Genomic DNA, 19,147 nt, shown 5'->3' on the forward strand with positions numbered 1-19,147 from the left:
AAAAAAAAAGAACTTGGGCTGTGCAGTCACCTGTCTAGGTTGAGATCCTGGATCTATCCCTTACCAAGCCACCTGTACCTGTTTTCCTCATCTGTCACATACCACATAGTATTTGTCCTTTCCCATAAGACAGTTGTGAAGATTAAATTAGATGATACTCATAAAGCGCTGAGAAAAATATCTAAGCCATGGCAATGTTAGCATTCTCAGTTTCCAGTAAATACTCCAAATGCTTAATGAGCATTTTAAACACACCTGGCATTACTTGACAAGTACTTGTTTCCAATGAATTGTGTTGTAACCCAGATTCCCTAGTAGTTATTTATTGTTATACAGTGAGATTTTTCATATTGTAAATAACACTCTTTTTTTTTTTCAGAATAAAGGCAAGAAAACGTCACTAACAAAATGAAGATCCTACTAATTATATTTGTCTTAATCCTTTGGACTGAAACATTGGCAGATCAGAGTCCAGGTACCAGTATATTTTATCATCATTTAGGAAAATAAACATTTTTATGTCTTAACTAACATTCATTTTAATACATAGAAACAAAGGATTTATTTCTTTAACAATCAAAACAATCAAAGCAGACAGCATTGACTTGTAGTTGGATCAAGCAAACTTAATCTTTCAAAGATGAGAAAGAGAAAGCCATGGGCAAAAGGCATGAATTATGCTACACCTGACTAAAAAAGCTTTAATTATTCATTGATTTGCTCAGGTCCCAGTGTTCCATGTCTCTGTGAATAGAGCCAATGCCTTTGTTTTGTAGGTCAGTCTGCATCCTAGGATTTCCTGACAAATTTCTGAGTTATTTTGAAAGAGAGAGCAATTGTTAAGCACATCACTGATTTCTAGTGTGGAGGTGGCTGACTGCTAAAGTGGATGCTGGTGGTGCCTCCCCTGGGCCCGACTCTTTTATTAGGCAGAACCCGACTCGTGGTCCCCCACCCCCTCACCCAGCTGCTATAAATATTGCCTGTAACAACACACAGACATGGTCCATTTTCTCAGGAGAATTGCTCTTGGCTTTTCTAGAGTCAGCTTATGCAGGACATTGTGCCCATAGCCCTGTGCTTCTTTCCTGCAATTTCTGGAGATAGTCTGCAGCCAACAACTGAGTGAGTGATGAGTATAACAAATTGGCCCTCTTGCCTTAGAGAGAGGCATGCTCCACAGTCCTCTCAGATCAGGAAAACACGTTGCTTTGCCTCTCTCCTACTTCCCTTACGCTGCTTCCCCTTGGCGAAGCCCCGCCTCCAGTCCCTGTCCCAGGATCTGCTTCTAAACTCTCCAACCCAAGACACCTGCTTGCTTGATATGGTTTCTCAAAGTTACTCTTAGTCCAAAGACCACTTTGGGGGCTTTCTTGTTTATTATTTAGTATAATGTCAGAGTTTGGGGTTCCACGAAAGAAAGAAAGAAAGAGAAAGAAAGAAAGAAAGAAAGAAAGAAAGAAAGAAAGAAAGAAAGAAAGAAAGAAAGAAAGAAAGAAAGAACATCTCTGGTATAGAGTTGAGAAAGAAAAAGAAAATTATTGCTTAACTTTACAAAAGTCCTCTTGTTTGATATCTTCACAAAACACAGTATAACTTCTTCTGTTTGACTTCCAGAAAACACTTTGCTTGGCAATCTGAGTTACTCTTGACCTAGGGCATAGTATCAAATGAGTATTGTGGTCTCAAATGTAAAGGCTGAACAATCAATCACTTTGTTTAGGTTTGTGGTCATCTTATTTTGATAGGGCCAGGCCCTGAGTATGCAGATGTCGTGTTTCTGGTGGACAGCTCCAATCACCTGGGAACTAAGTCCTTGCCCTTTGTGAAAACGTTCATCAGCAAAATCATCAGCAGCCTCCCCATCGAGGCCCACAAGTACCGCGTGGCCCTGGCCCAGTACAGCGACCAGCTCCACAGTGAGTTCCAGCTGGGCACGTTCAAGAGCAGGAACCCCATGCTGAACCACCTCAAGAAGAACTTCGGCTTCGTTGGTGGCTCCCTGCGCATAGGCCAAGCCCTCCGGGAGGCCCACAGGACCTACTTCTCCAGGCCCGACAGCGGGAGGGACAAGAAGCAGTTTCCCCCGATTCTGGTGGTCCTGGCTTCGGCCAAGTCCGAGGATGACGTGGAGGAGGCCTCGAAGGCCCTGCGGGAAGACGGGGTGAGAATCATCTCCGTGGGGCTGCAGAGCGCGTCTGAGCAGGAGCTGAAGGCCATGGCCACGGGGCAGTTTCATTTCAACCTGCGGTCGGTCAGGGACCTTGGGGCGTTTGCCCCAAACATGACCCAGATCATCAAGGAAGCCACCCAGTACAGGGAGGTAGCGGCCCTGGACGATGTAAAAGGTAAGGAAGGCCGGGTTAAGGAGGCACCAGTCTGGGGCAGGCGGCTCTGAGCATTCCTCCCTCATTGCCTGCAGCTCACCTTCTGGTGTCCACGATCCCCCATGCTGAGGTCCTGGACACTTCTGCACACCCCTGTCAACTCTTACGGCCATGTTTGCTTGTGCCTTTTCTCCGACAGGCATCCTCTTGCACCACTCCTTTGTCTTCTTACAGCTTGGATGCCTCCTGACATCATTTAAATCTCGGCCCAATAGTCCTATCCTGTTGCAAGGCTTTCCTTTCAAATTTCTTTTTTGTGTCTCTCAGTTCCCTGTGCACGTTTGAGGACAGAAGCACTTCCCAGAGTGAAAAATTAATCATTCCTGTGTTGGTACCTTCCACCAATGCACATTGTTGGTCACACATTGAAGGCAAAATTGGGAACGTCCATGTGTATCTCTGTATTCTTCGGGCCTACACGGTGCTTGACAATGAGCTAGTGTTCTATTTCTTAGTGAGTGAAAAAGTCTTATAGATAAAGAAAGAAGTTCAGAGGGATGCCTGGGTGGCTCAGTCGGTTAAGCATCTGCCTTCCATTCAGGTCATGATCTCAGAGTCCTGGGATCGAGCCCTGCTGCCAGCTCCAGCCCTGCTTCGGGTTCCATGCTCAGCTCCCTGCTTCTCCTTCTCCCTCTGCTGCTCCCCCTGCTTGTGTGCTCTCTGTCAAATAAATTAAAATCTTTTTTTTATGGTGAAAAAATTTATATTTAGATTTATAGCTGGCTGGACTCAGTTTAGATGATTCCAATTTTGTTGGCAATATCCAAAGCATCATAGTCAGGAGCCAGTCGAACATATGCTTTCTTCTCTCCGGCATCAGGCCTGATCAAGGTGTTGACCTTGGCCACATCAATGTCATAGAGCTTCTTCACAGCCTGTTTGATCTGGTGCTTATTGGCCTTGACATCCACAATGAACACAAGTGTGTTGTTGTCTTCTATTTTCTTCATGGCTGACTCAGTAGTTAAGGGAAACTTGATGATGGCATAGTGATCAAGCTTGTTTCTCCTGGGGGCGCTCTTTCGAGGATATTTGGGCTGCCTTTGGAGACGCAGGGTCTTGGGTCATGGGAATGTAGGTGACATGTGGATCTTGTTTTTTTTTGTGACTGTGCATGCCTTTCAGCACCGCTTTCTCAGCTTTCAAAGCCTTTGCTTTGGCTTTGGCTTTGGGAGGGGCAGGGGCTTCCTTCTTCGCCTTCAGCACCATTTTCATGAAAGGGCAAATAAATTAAAATCTTAAAAAAAGAAAAAAGTTCCAAGTCTGTTCTCTGGCCCTCACAGTCCTGGCACAAGCATGGGGCACCTGGTGAATACTCCGTAAATGCCTGTCAGCTGATGCAGGGCTTCCCTGAAGCATGTTAGGCTTCCCCTAAGTGGGAAGGATAGCTTTCCAGTGAGACCAGGCAGAGAAGACTATATCTCCCCTCAGTTATAGAGTAGAGCCATGCAGCGGGCTGCAGTTTTGAGCCTACCATCTGCTCTGTTGGCTTATCCCCTCCTGCACTGTTTTATTCTCTTTATAGGTAAAATCACTCTAATGAGTGTCAGCACCTGCTAAACCCTGGAGTTTGACTCATTCCCCTTCTCAATTATGCAATCATTTTGTGCTCTTATTTTTTTTTTTTTACATTGAAGACACACTTTCCCCCCACATTTTAACATTTTGATATTAGGATGTGTCTTGCAGTGATGCTTTTTTTTTTTAATTTCTAAGAGCTGCCATTAAATAAAAGTATCCTTGGCAGTAGACTGGACTTTGAAGAAGTATTAGAAATATTTCTGACAAGTTTATGGGTATGAATGAGACAAATTACTAGCTCAGATTGAACTGATTCAGTGCCATTTCTTGTATAGTGTAGCACCTTAACTATCACATCTCCCAACATAAAATTTTCCCCAACTTATTTTCTGAGAGCCACCGAGAGTTTTTCATATGGCAGTACAGACCATTCCTCTCAGGCTCCATCATCCATGTTGATGCCTGTTGTGTGTACATAGCTGCTTGACAGCAACATTTTACTTCAGTCACTGCAGCTGGTTTCCCTGGTGGGGAGGTCAAGGGACGGCTGTTTCTCAGCTTTTTCCCTAAGCAGCCACTCACCATAACCACCAGGTCCCATATCTGCCTTCCTGCCGGTCCCTGGAAATCCCAGTATTTCACACAGAAATGCGAAAGTTCTCCTTCTCATCTGATTTTATTCTTGATCCCCTAGGCCAAAAAGGAGGAATACTTATAATCCCATTCCCATGACTTACAATGTCTCACATGAAAACTGCTTTGTGTCTTAAGTGAGTTTTCCACAAAGACCTCAAAACAGAAGATTTTTGAGTACAAATAGTTTACTTGGCAGGTGATCCCAGACAGCATTAGGAAGGAATGGATAAACTGAGACAGAAGCTGCCCATGAGGTGTTGATGGGCAGGCAGGATGAGTCAGTGCACAACCCCAGTGAGGCACTCAATAAGTGTGCCATACTCATGAGAGGCTCCCACCATTCTCTCCAGACTAAGGTGGAAAGACTTCCTGGCAGAATGGATTTTCCTGGCACTCTGCAGGCAATGATGGGCCATTCTGAGCAGGTACTATCTGGTTCCAAGACTTAAGGAAGTCCTGCTGTGGTACAAAGCTCTTTGAACACCAGGTCAGAAGCCCCAGATGCTGCCACTAGGTGGCTGTGTGAACTTGGGGAAGTGATGTCATCTCTGAGCCTTGCATCATTCTTCTCATTTGTAAATCATGGGAGCTGAGATGACCTTCAAACTTTCTTTCTGCCCCACCATTACCGATTCCATGGCTATAGCTATGGCTTGATTTTGTAGTAGAGCCAGTTCAAGCCTTAGCAACCAATAGATTCCCTGAATAATAGGAAGTTTATTTCCCTTGTAGCATTATAGGGCTTGTGCTCAAGGTGACCAGTTGCCTCTCCTCTATTCAGATACTTGGGTTGGTGGAGGGTCTTCTATCTTCATGTATGACTTCCAAGGTGCCCTGGGGAATGTTATACAGCTGGTGAGTGGGGAAAAAAGATGAAAGATCACTAATGGGAGGGTTTTATGGGATAAGTTTGGAAGAGACAGACATTATTTTTGCTCACATTTCATTATCCAGGTCGTAATCCCAAGGTCACACCTAACTCCAAGTGAGACAGGGATGTCAGGTCTAGCTCTATGCCCAAGAAGAGGAAATGGGTTTTAGTGAGTATTTACAAGGCTCTGCCACAGTTAGTGTTGCTCCTGAGACACCAGACACCAGGGAATCCCTTTCCTTCCATTTTCCTGATTTCTCACTCCTGCTGCCTTGGGGAAATAGCAAGTACTTATGGTTTATATTCTTCCTTCAGAGGAGAAACCCTCCTGTAACCTTCCACCCTGGGGACCTGGGATCCTCCAACCCTATAGGTGGCTGCTTCATTTTTCCACCTTCTTAGAGGGTTCTGTGCGCTATTGTGCTTCTCTCCTCATAATTTACTTCACAGCAACATAGCACAATAAGGTTTTGCTTGATAGGACAACTATCCTTGCCTTTAGAAGTTAGGAGTAAGAACTTCAGAGTAAGTAAGGTCTAGATTCAAACCATGGATTGGCTACTAATGGCCTTGAGTAAGTTACTTAACCTCTGAGTTTCAATTTCCTTACCATAACATGAGGATAATAATGCCTACCTTGATATGGATGAGATGGCTTGTATGGCATTTGGCACACAGTTTACTATTATTCACAGTAATTGCTATTTGCAAATAAATACTAACCTAAGTAGGTCATGCTGGGAGTTTGTTTCAGCCAACTGTGTGGGTGCAGAGTACATTGGTAGATTTATGAGAAGTATTTTTCATTTGAGTTCTCACTAGGCACCAGGTACTGCAGTGGTAAGGATAAGTAAGACATATCTTCTGGCTTCTAGAACTCACAATCCTAATGGGCTGCTCTTGGCAAGATTGAGCTTATCTCTTGGCTACACTTTCCACAGATGTAGTTCCTCCACCTGTGCCTGGAGTAGGCATTTTCTGTGCATATGGTGTACTGTTCTCGGGATTCCAGATTTATACCACCAACTGCTTACCTGGCATCTTCAATAATATCCCAAACTTAGCATGTTTGAAATGGAACCCGAATCCCTCTTGCATCTTGTTCTTACCGTCTTCCCTATCTTGAAAAAAGGTACCACCAATATCAACTCATAGTTCATGCCAAAACCTAGTTTTCACTACTTCTTCTTTGTCTCTTCACACTGACATCCAGTTTACTATCCAGACCATCTCTGTTCTACATCTAATTCATGTATCAAAACTACCCTGTTGTTTCATCTTACTTGCTATTATTCTTGTCCAAGAAACATTATTTCTTTCCTGGACTAGGGCAAGTATTTCTTACTGGACATCCTTGAAGTTGTTATCTCCCCTCAGCAATTGGGGTGATATTTTAAAGATTTAAATAAGATCGTGTGACTCCCATATGACTTAGGCACTGCTTTTCTCTGGCCTCATCCATCATTGCTCCCCTCACTCACTGTCACCAGCCACTCTGTTCTTGCTTGTTCCTACCTCCTCCTGTCCCTTCTGCCAGAATTATTCTTCCTTCAGAACATGTGGCTAAATCTGTCTCTAAATGCCTCAGCCTAATGTGATGCTCTTGGAGGGGCCTTTCCTGACTTTTTTATATCTCAAGTAAATTAGTCTTCATCCCACATCCCCATAATAGTAACTCAATTGACTTACTTGTTTTATTTCCTTGTGAGCACTGAAATAATCTAATTTAGCTATCTGCCCTCCCTATAGAATGTCAGCTTCCTGAGGTCAGAGATATTTCTGCATCCCTGCATCCTAGCACTTGAGAGTGGTGGTGGTGGTGATTGTGGTGGTAGTCATATTAGTGGTGGAGGACACAGAGGTGGTGGTGGACATGGAGATGGTGGTGATGGTGATAGTTGGTGATAGTGATGGTGGTTGGTAATTGTTGGTAGTGGCAGAGGTAGATGTAGAGATGGCAATGGTGATAGTGAAGTGAAGGTGGAGATACAGGTGGCTGTTAGTTTTTATTGATGTTGGTGATGATAGTGGAAGTGGATGTGGGGGAATTGGTGGGTGGTGATGGTGGTGGAGGTAAGAGTAGTAGAGGTGAGTGGTGGTTGGTGGTGGGTTGGTCATATTGGTGGTGATGATGGTCATGGAGATCATCGTGTGGTGGTGGATATAAAAGTTGGTAAGAAGCACTCTTCAGATAGAAGGAACATTATTGTAAAGATTCTGAAGTCAGTGACCTTGTAAGTCTTGTTAAAATTTTTTATCTGTTTTTTATTAAAAGAAAGCAATGCTAACTACATTTGTCATGACTGCCTCTATTTTCACTAATTCCTTTTGACAATCTGTAAAGTGACTTTCTGACTCTGGGCCAGTGGTTTGTACTAATCCTCATACCTTTTTCTCTCAATAGTTCCTCTCCCAATGGCCTGTCAGAGAGATTCATTAGCCGACCTCATGTTCCTAGTGGATGAGTCCGTTGGCACCAGACAAGATTTAAGGAACTTGCAGAATTTCCTGAGGAACATTACTGCCTCCATGGATATGAGGTACAACTGCACACGCCTTGGACTTATGAGTTATAGTGATGGAGCCAAGACAATTTCCCTTCTAAATTCAAGCACAAGCCAGTATGAATTTCAGGAGCAAATCCAGAAACTTTCTTTCCAGGCTGGAAAATCCCATGCTGGGGCTGCCATTGAGAAGATGAGGCTAGAAGCCTTCTCAGAGTCAAGTGGCAGCAGAAGGGCACAAGGAGTGCCTCAGATCGCAGTCTTGGTCACTCACAGACCATCAACTGATGAGGTGCGTGATGCTGCACTACAACTTCGGCTGCAGGATGTGACTGTGTTTGCCATGAACATCCAAGGGGCTAATGACACTCAGTTAGAAGAAATAGTGTCTTACCCTCCGAGACAAATGGTTTCCATGCTCAAGTCCTATGCAGACTTAGAAGCTTATAGTAATAACTTCCAGAAAAAGCTTCAGAATGAAATTTGGTCTCAAATTTCTGCTCGTGCTGGGCAAATGGACCTTGACAGAACTGGTATGTTAAAAAAAATACTTTTCTTATTATAAGAGTAATTATGAATAATTATGTTTTGCCCTTCTTTTTGGATATTATCATCCTTGCACCTATATCTTTACACACAACCATGAGTATTTTTGCACTTTTTAATCTTTTCTGTTATTTTTATCTTCCATCATTCTAGTGAAGATATCCTATTTAAGATGCCCTGTGAATCTGCTGTAGTTTTAACAAGCTCTTTTCAAAGATATATGCCAAGAGATACTTGACGTGACTTTGTGTTTACCTAATTCTGAGAAACCTGCTGTCTTCACACATTTCCTTTGCAGATAAAATGTTTCTGAACAATTGGACCTGGAATTTGGCAGCACTCACATGGAAAAGAATTGTAATCTTCCAATGATATTAAAGGCTAATTTTAAACCCAGACCCGTCAATTGAAGGTTTAAGAATGCATCCTGGGCCAGCCCTGGATTTCCTGTGGTGCATATACATTAAACACAGCAGCAAGAAATAAGTCCTCTGTTACCTCCAGAGTGACATGTGGTACAGTTCCTCAGAGTGGCAGCCACCTTGGTCTAGTACCAACTATTAGGGCATAGGAGGGATATATACTGGGGTCTCTCTTAAAGAATTTGCAATGAGGTGACAAGAATGATTATTTTCATTATAGAAATTCTAAATGGGAAGTCATGGGACCAAGGCTAGGGGCAAGACCCACCCAAGGGGGATGGATAGCTGTTCTTCAGGAGGCCTCAGTAGGTGGTGGCTTCTTATTAATTCAGTGGCTCTCAAAAAATTTGTACCTGACTTAGGTTGGGTTCCTCAGAAGTAGATGCCAGAGAAGGATTCATGTGAACTTGAGATATTAGAAAATATACCCAGGGAAAACTAGAGATTGGTAGGAAGGTGAGGGTTGGGACCAAGAAGGGAAGGATGATAAGCCAAGTCCTATGGAGGTTCAGTTACACAGGGCCATTCTAGAGACAGCATAGGTTAAACCTTAGAATTGTCCCAGTCAGGGACAGTATAGCTTGAGAATTTATATTCTAGCACATGATAGAATGTAAATTTCCAGGCGCTTCCTCAAGGCCCAGGCAAAGAGCGTTCCAGCACCCTGAGTGTAGCCCACCCACAAATAGACATAGGTGCGAGCCCTCGGAGTGAGAGCACTGGGAGCCAGCATACACAGAAATGGTAAAGGGTTTGAGGGGGTACGGGCTAAGCACCAACAGCATCTGCTGTAAACTTATCAGAGTTTCCTGGGGAGTTTATTACTAATTCATTAGCCCAGCCCCCCTGCCCCCACCAAAACCTAACGAATCAGTCTCAGAGTACAGTCTAGGCATTTGCACTTTAGTAAGCTCCCCTATGAACTCCTGTTAGCAATGTTTGAGAACCTCTACCTTAGTGAATTTGCCATGGCCTAGAGTGTGATGGCCAGCTTTGTAGTTTCAGAATGGTCAAACACAGAGAACCAATTTACATGGACTTAGTCATGGTATCTGCATCTGTCACAGAGTAGGTACCCAGTCTGAAAAGTCAGATTTCATTAAATCAAGGAGGGAACCACATTAATCAAACCAAGAGACTGATATATGGAAAAAGACTGACAATTATATTTATGATAAGAAATACCAGTACCCAGGCCTGGACCTTCATGTCCTCTGAGAAGTACATTATCTCCCTATAGGCATACCTACTGAGAAGCTAAATTGAAATCAAGAGATTGCTGGAGGTTGCAGAATCAGAGCAATGGAATAAGTTTTATGATTAAAATGTTTAGTAGCATTCAAGCAGGTAGATGACTCTATATTAAAGTCAAAATATCTATCTATCTCTCCAGATAGATAGATAGATAGTGAATTTATCTATAAATTCTATCTATCTAAATTTATCTATCTATAAAACTGTACAAGTGAGACCTTTGGGCCAGGAAACACATTCTTCTTCTTCAGCATTGTCCAATTGAACATTTTGTGATGATAGCAATGTTTCATATTTACAATGTTGGATAGGATAGTCACTAGCTACATGGGGCTGTTAATCACTTGAAATGTGTAGCTAGAGAAACTAAAGAGCTGATTTTTGAATTTTATTTAATTTTAAGTAGTTTAAGTTTACCTTTTAATAGCAATGTGTGACTGGTGACTAGTATATTAGTACAGCTCCAGGTGGGTTGAATGGGCATTGCCTTAGTTATCCACTGTGACTTACATTTTTTTCTCTCCTTCATTGCTGACCACCACTGTCTTTTTTCTGAAAAACACCCGATTCTTCTTCATTAGGTATATAAATCAATCCATTCTGGTGGCTATTAAGTTTTGCTGGCTGGGGATTAATCCTGTCTTTTGCAGATAACTACTTATCTTTGCCCTAATATTTTATGTATTGATTTCATAGTTAAATTCTCAGGTGCAAACTTCCAGTATTTCTGATTTCTTAAGGACCAAGTCTCCATAGCCTGAAGTAGTGCCAATAGTTACAAATTGCCAAAAAGCTATCAAGAAAGAAAATATCACACAATGACTGAATTATCTTGTATTTTAAAGATTTTTTCACATATTCAACCAGATAATTGCACAAAAAAACTTAAATGTTAAAAGTATGTTCTTTCTCCTACCCAAATTCAGTGAGTCATTGATAGAGTTGTAAATAGACAATTAATAAAGTTAAAGCATGCTTTCAGAGACTCTATTCAACAAAGTAGGGGACATTGAGACTCTTTTTTTAAAAAAAAAATTTCGTTGAAATCTTGTGATGTACCAGCTGTACTGGGTAGAAACAGAGAAGTAGGCAGTTTCTGCCCTCACAGGGCTGACACTCTGTGGCAGGAAGTAGTCTGTGCTCATGAACAAATGAATAAGATAACTTCAAAAAGTATGGGTATAAGAGAGAAAATAAGGTAATAGGAAAGGCAATGATTGAGTGCTTTGACTAGAGGGGAAGAGAGGGCCTTTTTGAAGAACTGGCATTTGAGTTGGCATATCCATGACGAGATAAGAAGGAACCAACTATGTGAATATTTAAGGGGCAGACTATTCCAGGAAGAGAGAAGGGTAATTGCAAAAGCCCTGTGGTACTTTCAAAGTACAGAAAGCAGCCTAGTGTGGCTGGAGCACAGTAAGATGAAGAATTACTGAAAATAGGGTCCAAGAGGAGAGCAAGGAGAAAGTTCAGTCCAATTTTTAAATTTTGGATTCTGAATGCAATGATAAACCACATAAGTAAAAAAATAATTTGGTCTGGTTCTAGTTTTACATATGATGTTGTAGTTGCTCTAGGAAAAAGAAGTTATCAAAGAAGTAAGGGCAGTAGGTCATCTCCTCCATTCCATTTCTCAAGAAATGATAAGGCATAAACTGTCTGAGAAGTCATGTGTCAATACAAGAAAAACAATTTAACTTACAGCCTGGAGACTTGGGAAACTGGTTCTTCCTTTTAATTAACTGGCTGTGTGACCTTAGACAAAGCACTGTGCACTACTCTGTTTCAATTCCCCTTCATGTTATTATGAATTTCAATAGAGAAAATGAGCGTGGACAGATTTGATGAAGCAGACCGACTCGGTGCAAATGATGAAGAGTTCTCATTCTCTAGAACCTTCATGGCCTCGTATTCCTCTACCCTCTTGCAAAGTTCTCTCCAGATTCTAATTAACAAAAAATGCATTTTCCACTTTTTCTATTACAGGCTGTATAGATACAAAAGAAGCTGATATCTATTTCCTCATTGATGGCTCAACCAGCATAAATACAGAAGGGTTTGAGCAAATCAAGCAATTTATGTTGGCGGTGACAGGAATGTTCAGCATTGGCTCAGACAAAGTCCAAGCTGGAGCTGTGCAGTATTCAGATAAAATAAGAGTGGAGTTTTATATCAATGCCAGTTCTAATGATATGGACTTAAGAAAGGCTATTTTGAACATTAAGCAACTCCAAGGAAATACTCATACTGGGAAAGCCCTGGATTTCATGCTGTCAATAATAAAGAAGGATAGGAAGCATAGGATAAGCGAGATTCCCTGTCACCTCATTGTGCTGACTGATGGGAAGTCCCAAGATGAAGTGCTGAAGCCTGCTGAGAGATTAAGGGATGAACAAATCACCGTTCATGCAGTTGGCATTGGGAAGGCTGATAAAATACAACTCCAACAAATTGCTGGGGAAGAAGAAAGGGTTAACTTTGGGCAGAACTTCGATTCTTTAAGAAACATTAAAAATGAAGTTGTTCACAGAATCTGCACTGAAAAAGGTAAGCAAACCAAAAAGGCTTTATTCTCCATACTTCATTAAACTTCAGGCAGACTAATAGCTGGGCTGAGACAAGAAGTGATGTGACCAGTTGTTAACACTTTTCTAACTTTCTCTATCCACCAGAGGGGGATTCAGACCCTTACTTTATTTATTTTCCCCCAAATACCCTTTTATTTCATCAGCAAACATCTAAGAGTATAGCTTGGAGTTAAGACTTATTTTTTAAAAACCCACAATACAATTGATCTACCTAAATATATTAACAGTAATTGTTTACATTAAGAAATATTACTGGGACACCTGGGTGGCTCAGTGGTTGAGCGTCTGCCTTCGGTTCAGGGCGTGATCCCGGGGTCCTGGAATCGAGTCCCACATCGGGCTCCCTGCATGGAGCCTGCTTCTCCCTCTGCCTGTGTCTCTTCCTCTCTCTCTCTCTTTGTCTCTCATGAATAGGTAATTTTTTTAAAAAAAGAGAGAGAAATATTACCATGTTTTTTCCCCCACTCAGTTTCCCTCTTTTCCCGTATGGTCCCTTTCACTTTTTCTTATATTCCACATATGAGTGAAACCATGTGATAATTGTCTTTCTCTGATTAACTTATTTCACTCCACATAATACCCTCCAGTCCATCCATGTCAAAGTAAATGGTAGGTATTTATCCTATCTGATGGCTGAGTAATATTCCATTGTGTGTGTGTGTGTGTGTGTGTGTGTGTGTGTATATATATATCTCACATATTGTTTGTCCATTCATCTGTCAAAAGACATCATAGCTCCTTCCACAGTTTCTCTATTGTGAACATTGCTGCTATGAACATTGGGGTGCAGGCGTCCCATCATTTCACTACATCTGTATCTTTGAAGTAAATACCCAGTAGTATAATTGCTGGATCATTGGGTAGGTCTATTTTTAACTTCTTGAGGAACCTTCACACTGTTTTCCAGAGTCAACTCCTTACTTTAAACCAATTGGCAAGATGGGAAAATCCCTTGGTAGACAGATAACCATGAGGGCATGTTGAAAATCTAAAGTAGGAAGGTTGCTAGGAATATTGTGGCCTTGACAATGCCCACTGGTGGGGCATGTAAGAAACTCTATTCTGTGTGTTTGCATGTATGTATGTATATGTGTATGCACGCGCATTAATTGAAGCAGATGAGCTCAGCAGAAAGAAAATGGGCTCTGAGTATTCAATTCACTTTCCTACTTGACCTTCAAACTTCTGCATCTATAAAGCAAGGATAATGCCTACATCACAGAGTCCTTATAAGTTTAGCATAATAAACATCAATCATCCTTTCTCTATTATGAATGCATACATATATATCTGCACATATAACAGTTACTTATTTTTATTTGTGACAAAAACACATATTTGCATTTTTGTTCCAACTAAAAATCATGTAACAAAAATTAGGAAGAACAATTTGCAAACTCCTGTACCTGATTGTGATTTCTCTTATTAGTAACAGTCACTTACTAATTGAAGATGATTTGTGTTGATTGCTAGTATTAGCACATGAAAATTTTGGGTGCTGAGAGAATTGTTAGCTTATTGGTTAAGATAAAGGATGCTGGAGTCAATGTTCAAATCTCAACTTAATTAGCTGTGGACCTTGAATAGAATATTTACTGTTTACCTATCTTGAGCCCTGTGTGCAGGCCTATAGTGAAGCTTAAAAGTGATAATGCATGTGAAACACTTAAAATAATGCATGTGGGCACATAGTAACCGCTACATAAAAATGATCTGTTGTAGAAGTTGGCTAAGGTGGTCACTGATGAGAAAAATAAAATAATTTTCACTTATTTGAACTTACAAATGTAGAAGTTTGGGGATTTTTGGAGTCACTAAAATCAAAAGAAAAACAGATAAGCAAATAAGTGGAGCTCACAGCAAAATCCTAAGTCACAATATTGTTCATTGTTCTCTCTGTTACAGACAGTAATAGAGTTGGGTCTTTAGAATGTTCTAGAAAGAGTACAAGAGTAATAGTTCCCTAATGTTTCCTGTGGTTGCTGCAAAGAAAAGTAAAAGGGTTCCAGGAAACATAAAGTAGATTGCATCTCAGTCCTTTCAAGGGAGACAATCCTGAGCCAATGTGAGGAGGTGTAGCACATGTCTTGTTGCAGTGCAGGTGCCTGAACACTGGCATCCCTGAAAGAGGAGACAGGCTACAGACCAGGGCAATGAAATAAGTCATAAGATGGCGAGCAGAGGCAGGAAAACTAAGGAACCAAAGCCTGAGGACCTAGAAAAACACTGACATGTAAAAGTGCCTCAATTTTTTAAAAAGATTTTATTTATTTATTCATGAGAGACACACAGAAAGAGAGAGAGGCAGAGACACAGGCAGAGGGAGAAGCAGGCTCCATGCAGGGAGCCCGACGTGGGACTCGATCCCAGGTCTCCAAGATCACACCCTGGGCTGCAGGCGGCACTAAACCACTGCGCGCCACCGGGGCTGCCCAGTAGCCCAATGTTTTTTTTATAATGTAAACTTTTTTTTTTTTAATTTATGATAGTCACAGAGAGAGAGAGAGAGAGAGAGAGAGAGGCAGAGACACCGGCAGAGGGAGAAGCAGGCTCCATGCACCGGGAGCCCGACGTGGGATTCGATCCCGGGTCTCCAGGATCGCGCCCTGGGCCAAAGGCAGGCGCCAAACCGCTGCGCCACCCAGGGATCCCAGTACCCCAATTTTTAATATCAATTTACAGTGTTTATCAAAGCACTTTAATTACTCAAGAAAATAGTGCTATATAAAGATTGCTTAGAATTTTGTGTTTCTACATTATATATAAAACCCTAGAATATAAATCCTATGAGTGTAGGAAATTGATTATGTTTTCTCTGATTCCGTTTTTGATCATCAGTGCATCTTTTAACACATAACCTGATACTTGGCATTTCATACCCCTCACGAATCATGAAGGAATGAGTTATGGATAAATGAATGATGCATACATAAATGAATATACACTTAGGAAGTTGCATTTTCTCTGTAAAACTAATTGAATAACAATTCAGTGGATTTCTGACTCAGAGTGGTAGCCAGGCCTCTACTATACCAGCAGATAAAATTTTCAAATGCCAGATTTGCCAGATTTTTCAAATAGCAGATGCTTGAGTTAATTTTTGATATTTTCTGACTACTGCATTTGTTTCTGTGTTACCGCTTCTCTATATTCTGAAAATCGTGTCAACCCGATTCATTTCCTGTCTTTCTGACAACATGCAGGATGTGAAGACATGAAGGCCGACATCATGTTTCTGGTGGACAGTTCTGGCAGCATAGGACATGACAATTTTGGAAAAATGAAAACCTTCATGAAAAACCTATTAGCAAAGATTCAGATTGGTCCAGACAGCACTCAGATTGGTGTTGTTCAGTTCAGTGATATAAATCAGGAAGAATTCCAGCTTAATAAATACTTTACGCAAAATGAGACTTCTGATGCAATAGACAGGATGTCTCTCATCAACAGAGGCACTTTGACTGGAAGTGCACTAACCTTTGTAGATCAATACTTCACCCCCACCAAGGGGGCCCGTACTAAGGTCAAAAAGTTTCTGATCCTCATCACGGATGGAGAAGCCCAAGATCCTGTGAGAGACCCTGCTAAAGCTCTTCGGGACAAAGGTGTGGTCATCTTCTCTGTGGGGGTGTACGGTGCCAACAGGACACAGCTGGAGGAGATCAGTGGGGATAGCAGCCTGGTCTTCCAAGTTGAGAACTTTGATGATCTAAAGACAGTAGAAAGCAAACTCATTTTTCGTGTATGTGCTCTTCATGGTGAGTGACACTGTCATCCTTCAGGACTCCGGAATGTGAGCTCTTGGCCTTACAGGGTGAAGAGTGGGTTGTACCATGGGCTTGGATTCTATCTGGACTTTGGTATTAAGTTTTGGTCTTGTCTATCTGGTATTAAAACACCTGTGAGCTCTAGGGATATTCCAGTTTAACAATTTTGTCAGCCAGTTTGGCAACAAAGTAGTCTGGCTCTGGAGACATCCAATCTATTCCAACAAGTTCTCAGAATTTTCTGATGAACTACTAAGTCTTTACTATCTGCATACCTAGATTTTTCAGAACCAAATGTTTAATCCCAAATGGTTCCCCAGATTTTTTCTTGCCTACCTGTAATCATTGTCAAGTAGTAAATAGCAAGAAATACAAATTTATCTTCCTCTTAGTTAATTCAAATCCAATATCCTAAGCATACTCTCAAAAAAATCCTCTTTATTTTAAAGATGTGGTGTGTATTTTAATTCCTTCACATTATTTTTCTTCACTTCCATCAGTGAGGTATTTTACGTTTGTCTGTTCATGTATCTATCCCTTTGGAAAATTTTAATTTGTTACTTTTTAAAAATGATTGCTTGGGATCATCATTTTTATCTCACACAAAATGTAGTGCTTTTCAAATTGTGTTGAGGAAATCTTCAGTTTGAGTCCATCAACTTTAATGGCCCTTGAATGAGAATTTGCTATAAATCCACATGTAAGACTAAAAGCACCTGTGCTTTTAAATCTACCACATGTCATCACCTGTGTTTTGGATACAACTGAGAGAACACACTGAAGTATTGATAAATTTTTTTATGTTGTTCCCCTTGCAACATAGAGACCTTTCTTGGACTGTATCATTCAGAATTATGTGTGATAAGTTTTTACAAAATTAACAAAATATCTTAGCGTAAGCTCTGAGTTTTAGACAGTGGCACTGCAATTTCTCTCATAACAGCTTAGTTAAAATGGCAATGATTCTCAAACTCTTGGTAATATTGAGACATTCTAAGATAGGTTGGCCTTAAGGCCACATCCCTACCTTTGAAATCCATGGAGCTCTTCCTGATATTTCTTCATTTTGATAAGTGTAATGTTTGTGGAGGCCTTGTCTATCGCCTAAGGTGAAATTTCAGCTGATTCACACATCAGATTGACTCATAAACATCAAGTCATTGCCCCAGGTTTCTGGAGATATAGTCTAGGATCACCTGTAGCATCTTAGACTTGAGACTTGAGAATAGTAGGATAAAAATCCCAGTTAATATAGTGAACCTCTGAGTTCTTTAAGACAGCAGACCAACTTGACAAATGCCAGTCATATCTCACTATTATAGTGATATTGAACTACCTTCTAATGTTTCCTTTTGATTAAAAGCCTGACTAGCAAAATGCATCATGTGTCTTAATGAGATGTAGCAGAACAGAGTGATGTGCCTTAAGAACATTGCAGAGTCATTGTTGAGTACAACACCTGGAGAATCATGATCTGGGCAAGTTGTACATGACTGAGCCTCAGTTTCTTACTGTGGAAAATGGCAACAGCCACCTCTAACAAGTGAGATGCAGTGTCTGGCACATAGTAGGTTCAAGGCAAATGTTAGTTTGCTCCCCCTTCTCTGTTGTCTGTGTAGAATATGCTGCAGAAAGATCATGATGCCTGCTTTCTTCTTCTTTCAGATTGTAAAAATATTAAAGTGTTGGACGTTGTGTTTGTGCTGGATCATTCAGGCAGCATAGGCACACAAGAACAAGAAAGCATGATGAACCTAACTATCCATTTGGTGAAGAAAGCAGATGTTGACAGTGACCGAGTTCGGGTTGGAGCTCTCAAATACTCGGACTATCCTGAGGTTCTTTTCTACCTTAGTGGAAATAAATCTGCAGTCATTGAGCATCTGAGGAGGCGCAGGTACACCGGAGGGGATACCTATACTGCCAGGGCTCTTGAGCACGCAAACGTAATGTTCACAGAGGAATATGGCAGCCGCATCCAGCAAAATGTGAAGCAGATGCTGATCATCATCACCGATGGGGTGTCCCATGATCGAGATAACCTCAGTGACACAGCATCGAAATTAAGAAACAAAGGCATCAATATCTACGCAGTGGGTGTAGGACAGGCCAACCAACTTGAACTTGAGACTATGGCAGGGAATAAAAGCAATACTTTCCATGTAGATAATTTCAGTAACCTGAAAGACATTTACCTGCCTCTACAAGAAAAAATGTGTACCAATGCACATGAGCGTAAGTTGTGATTTTTAAGTTTCTGTGGGGGTAGCAACAGAAGGTTAAGCAAAAAATAAATTAAGTCTTGGTTTCCAATTACCTGGATGTCATGGGCTGAACATTGCTCTGCTCTGCCTATGTTTTCTTATCTCTTGCTCAATCAAGATCTGAAAGTTCCCTTCCCACCACAGCATGCACTGAAGAGCCTATGGAAGATTTCAGAAACATTCTTTGAATTCTTGCCACTATTTTGCTTTTTTTTTTTTTTTTTCCTGGCCTAAAGGAACTCTACCTAGGATCATATTCACCTTATCCATATTACCCATTTCAGGGCCACTTGTGCCATTCCATTAATGGTTTTAATGTGATCACTGAGCACCAGTTGCAGGCCAGACTCAGGTGGAGAATTGCATGGTTTGACAGACTTTTCTCTT

The 19,147-nt window shown here is 41.3% G+C and overlaps 1 protein-coding gene across 1 annotated transcript in view; it reads left to right on the plus strand.

Annotated features, from left to right (window-relative positions):
• The window catches only part of COL6A5 (collagen type VI alpha 5 chain), a 123,904-nt gene that overhangs the window by 35,168 nt on the left and 69,589 nt on the right, over positions 1 to 19,147 (plus strand). The window contains exons 2-7 of the mRNA XM_055320882.1: positions 380 to 475; positions 1,749 to 2,348; positions 7,820 to 8,452; positions 12,128 to 12,688; positions 15,933 to 16,487; positions 18,162 to 18,731. Of these exons, the coding sequence (XP_055176857.1) occupies positions 409 to 475; positions 1,749 to 2,348; positions 7,820 to 8,452; positions 12,128 to 12,688; positions 15,933 to 16,487; positions 18,162 to 18,731 (2,986 nt within the window). The 5' untranslated portion in view covers positions 380 to 408. The remainder of the gene's footprint in view (positions 1 to 379; positions 476 to 1,748; positions 2,349 to 7,819; positions 8,453 to 12,127; positions 12,689 to 15,932; positions 16,488 to 18,161; positions 18,732 to 19,147) is intronic.

The sequence above is a fragment of the Nyctereutes procyonoides genome, unplaced genomic scaffold (assembly GCF_905146905.1).
Source record: "Nyctereutes procyonoides isolate TBG_1078 unplaced genomic scaffold, NYPRO_anot_genome, whole genome shotgun sequence".
Taxonomy (NCBI): domain Eukaryota; kingdom Metazoa; phylum Chordata; class Mammalia; order Carnivora; family Canidae; genus Nyctereutes; species Nyctereutes procyonoides.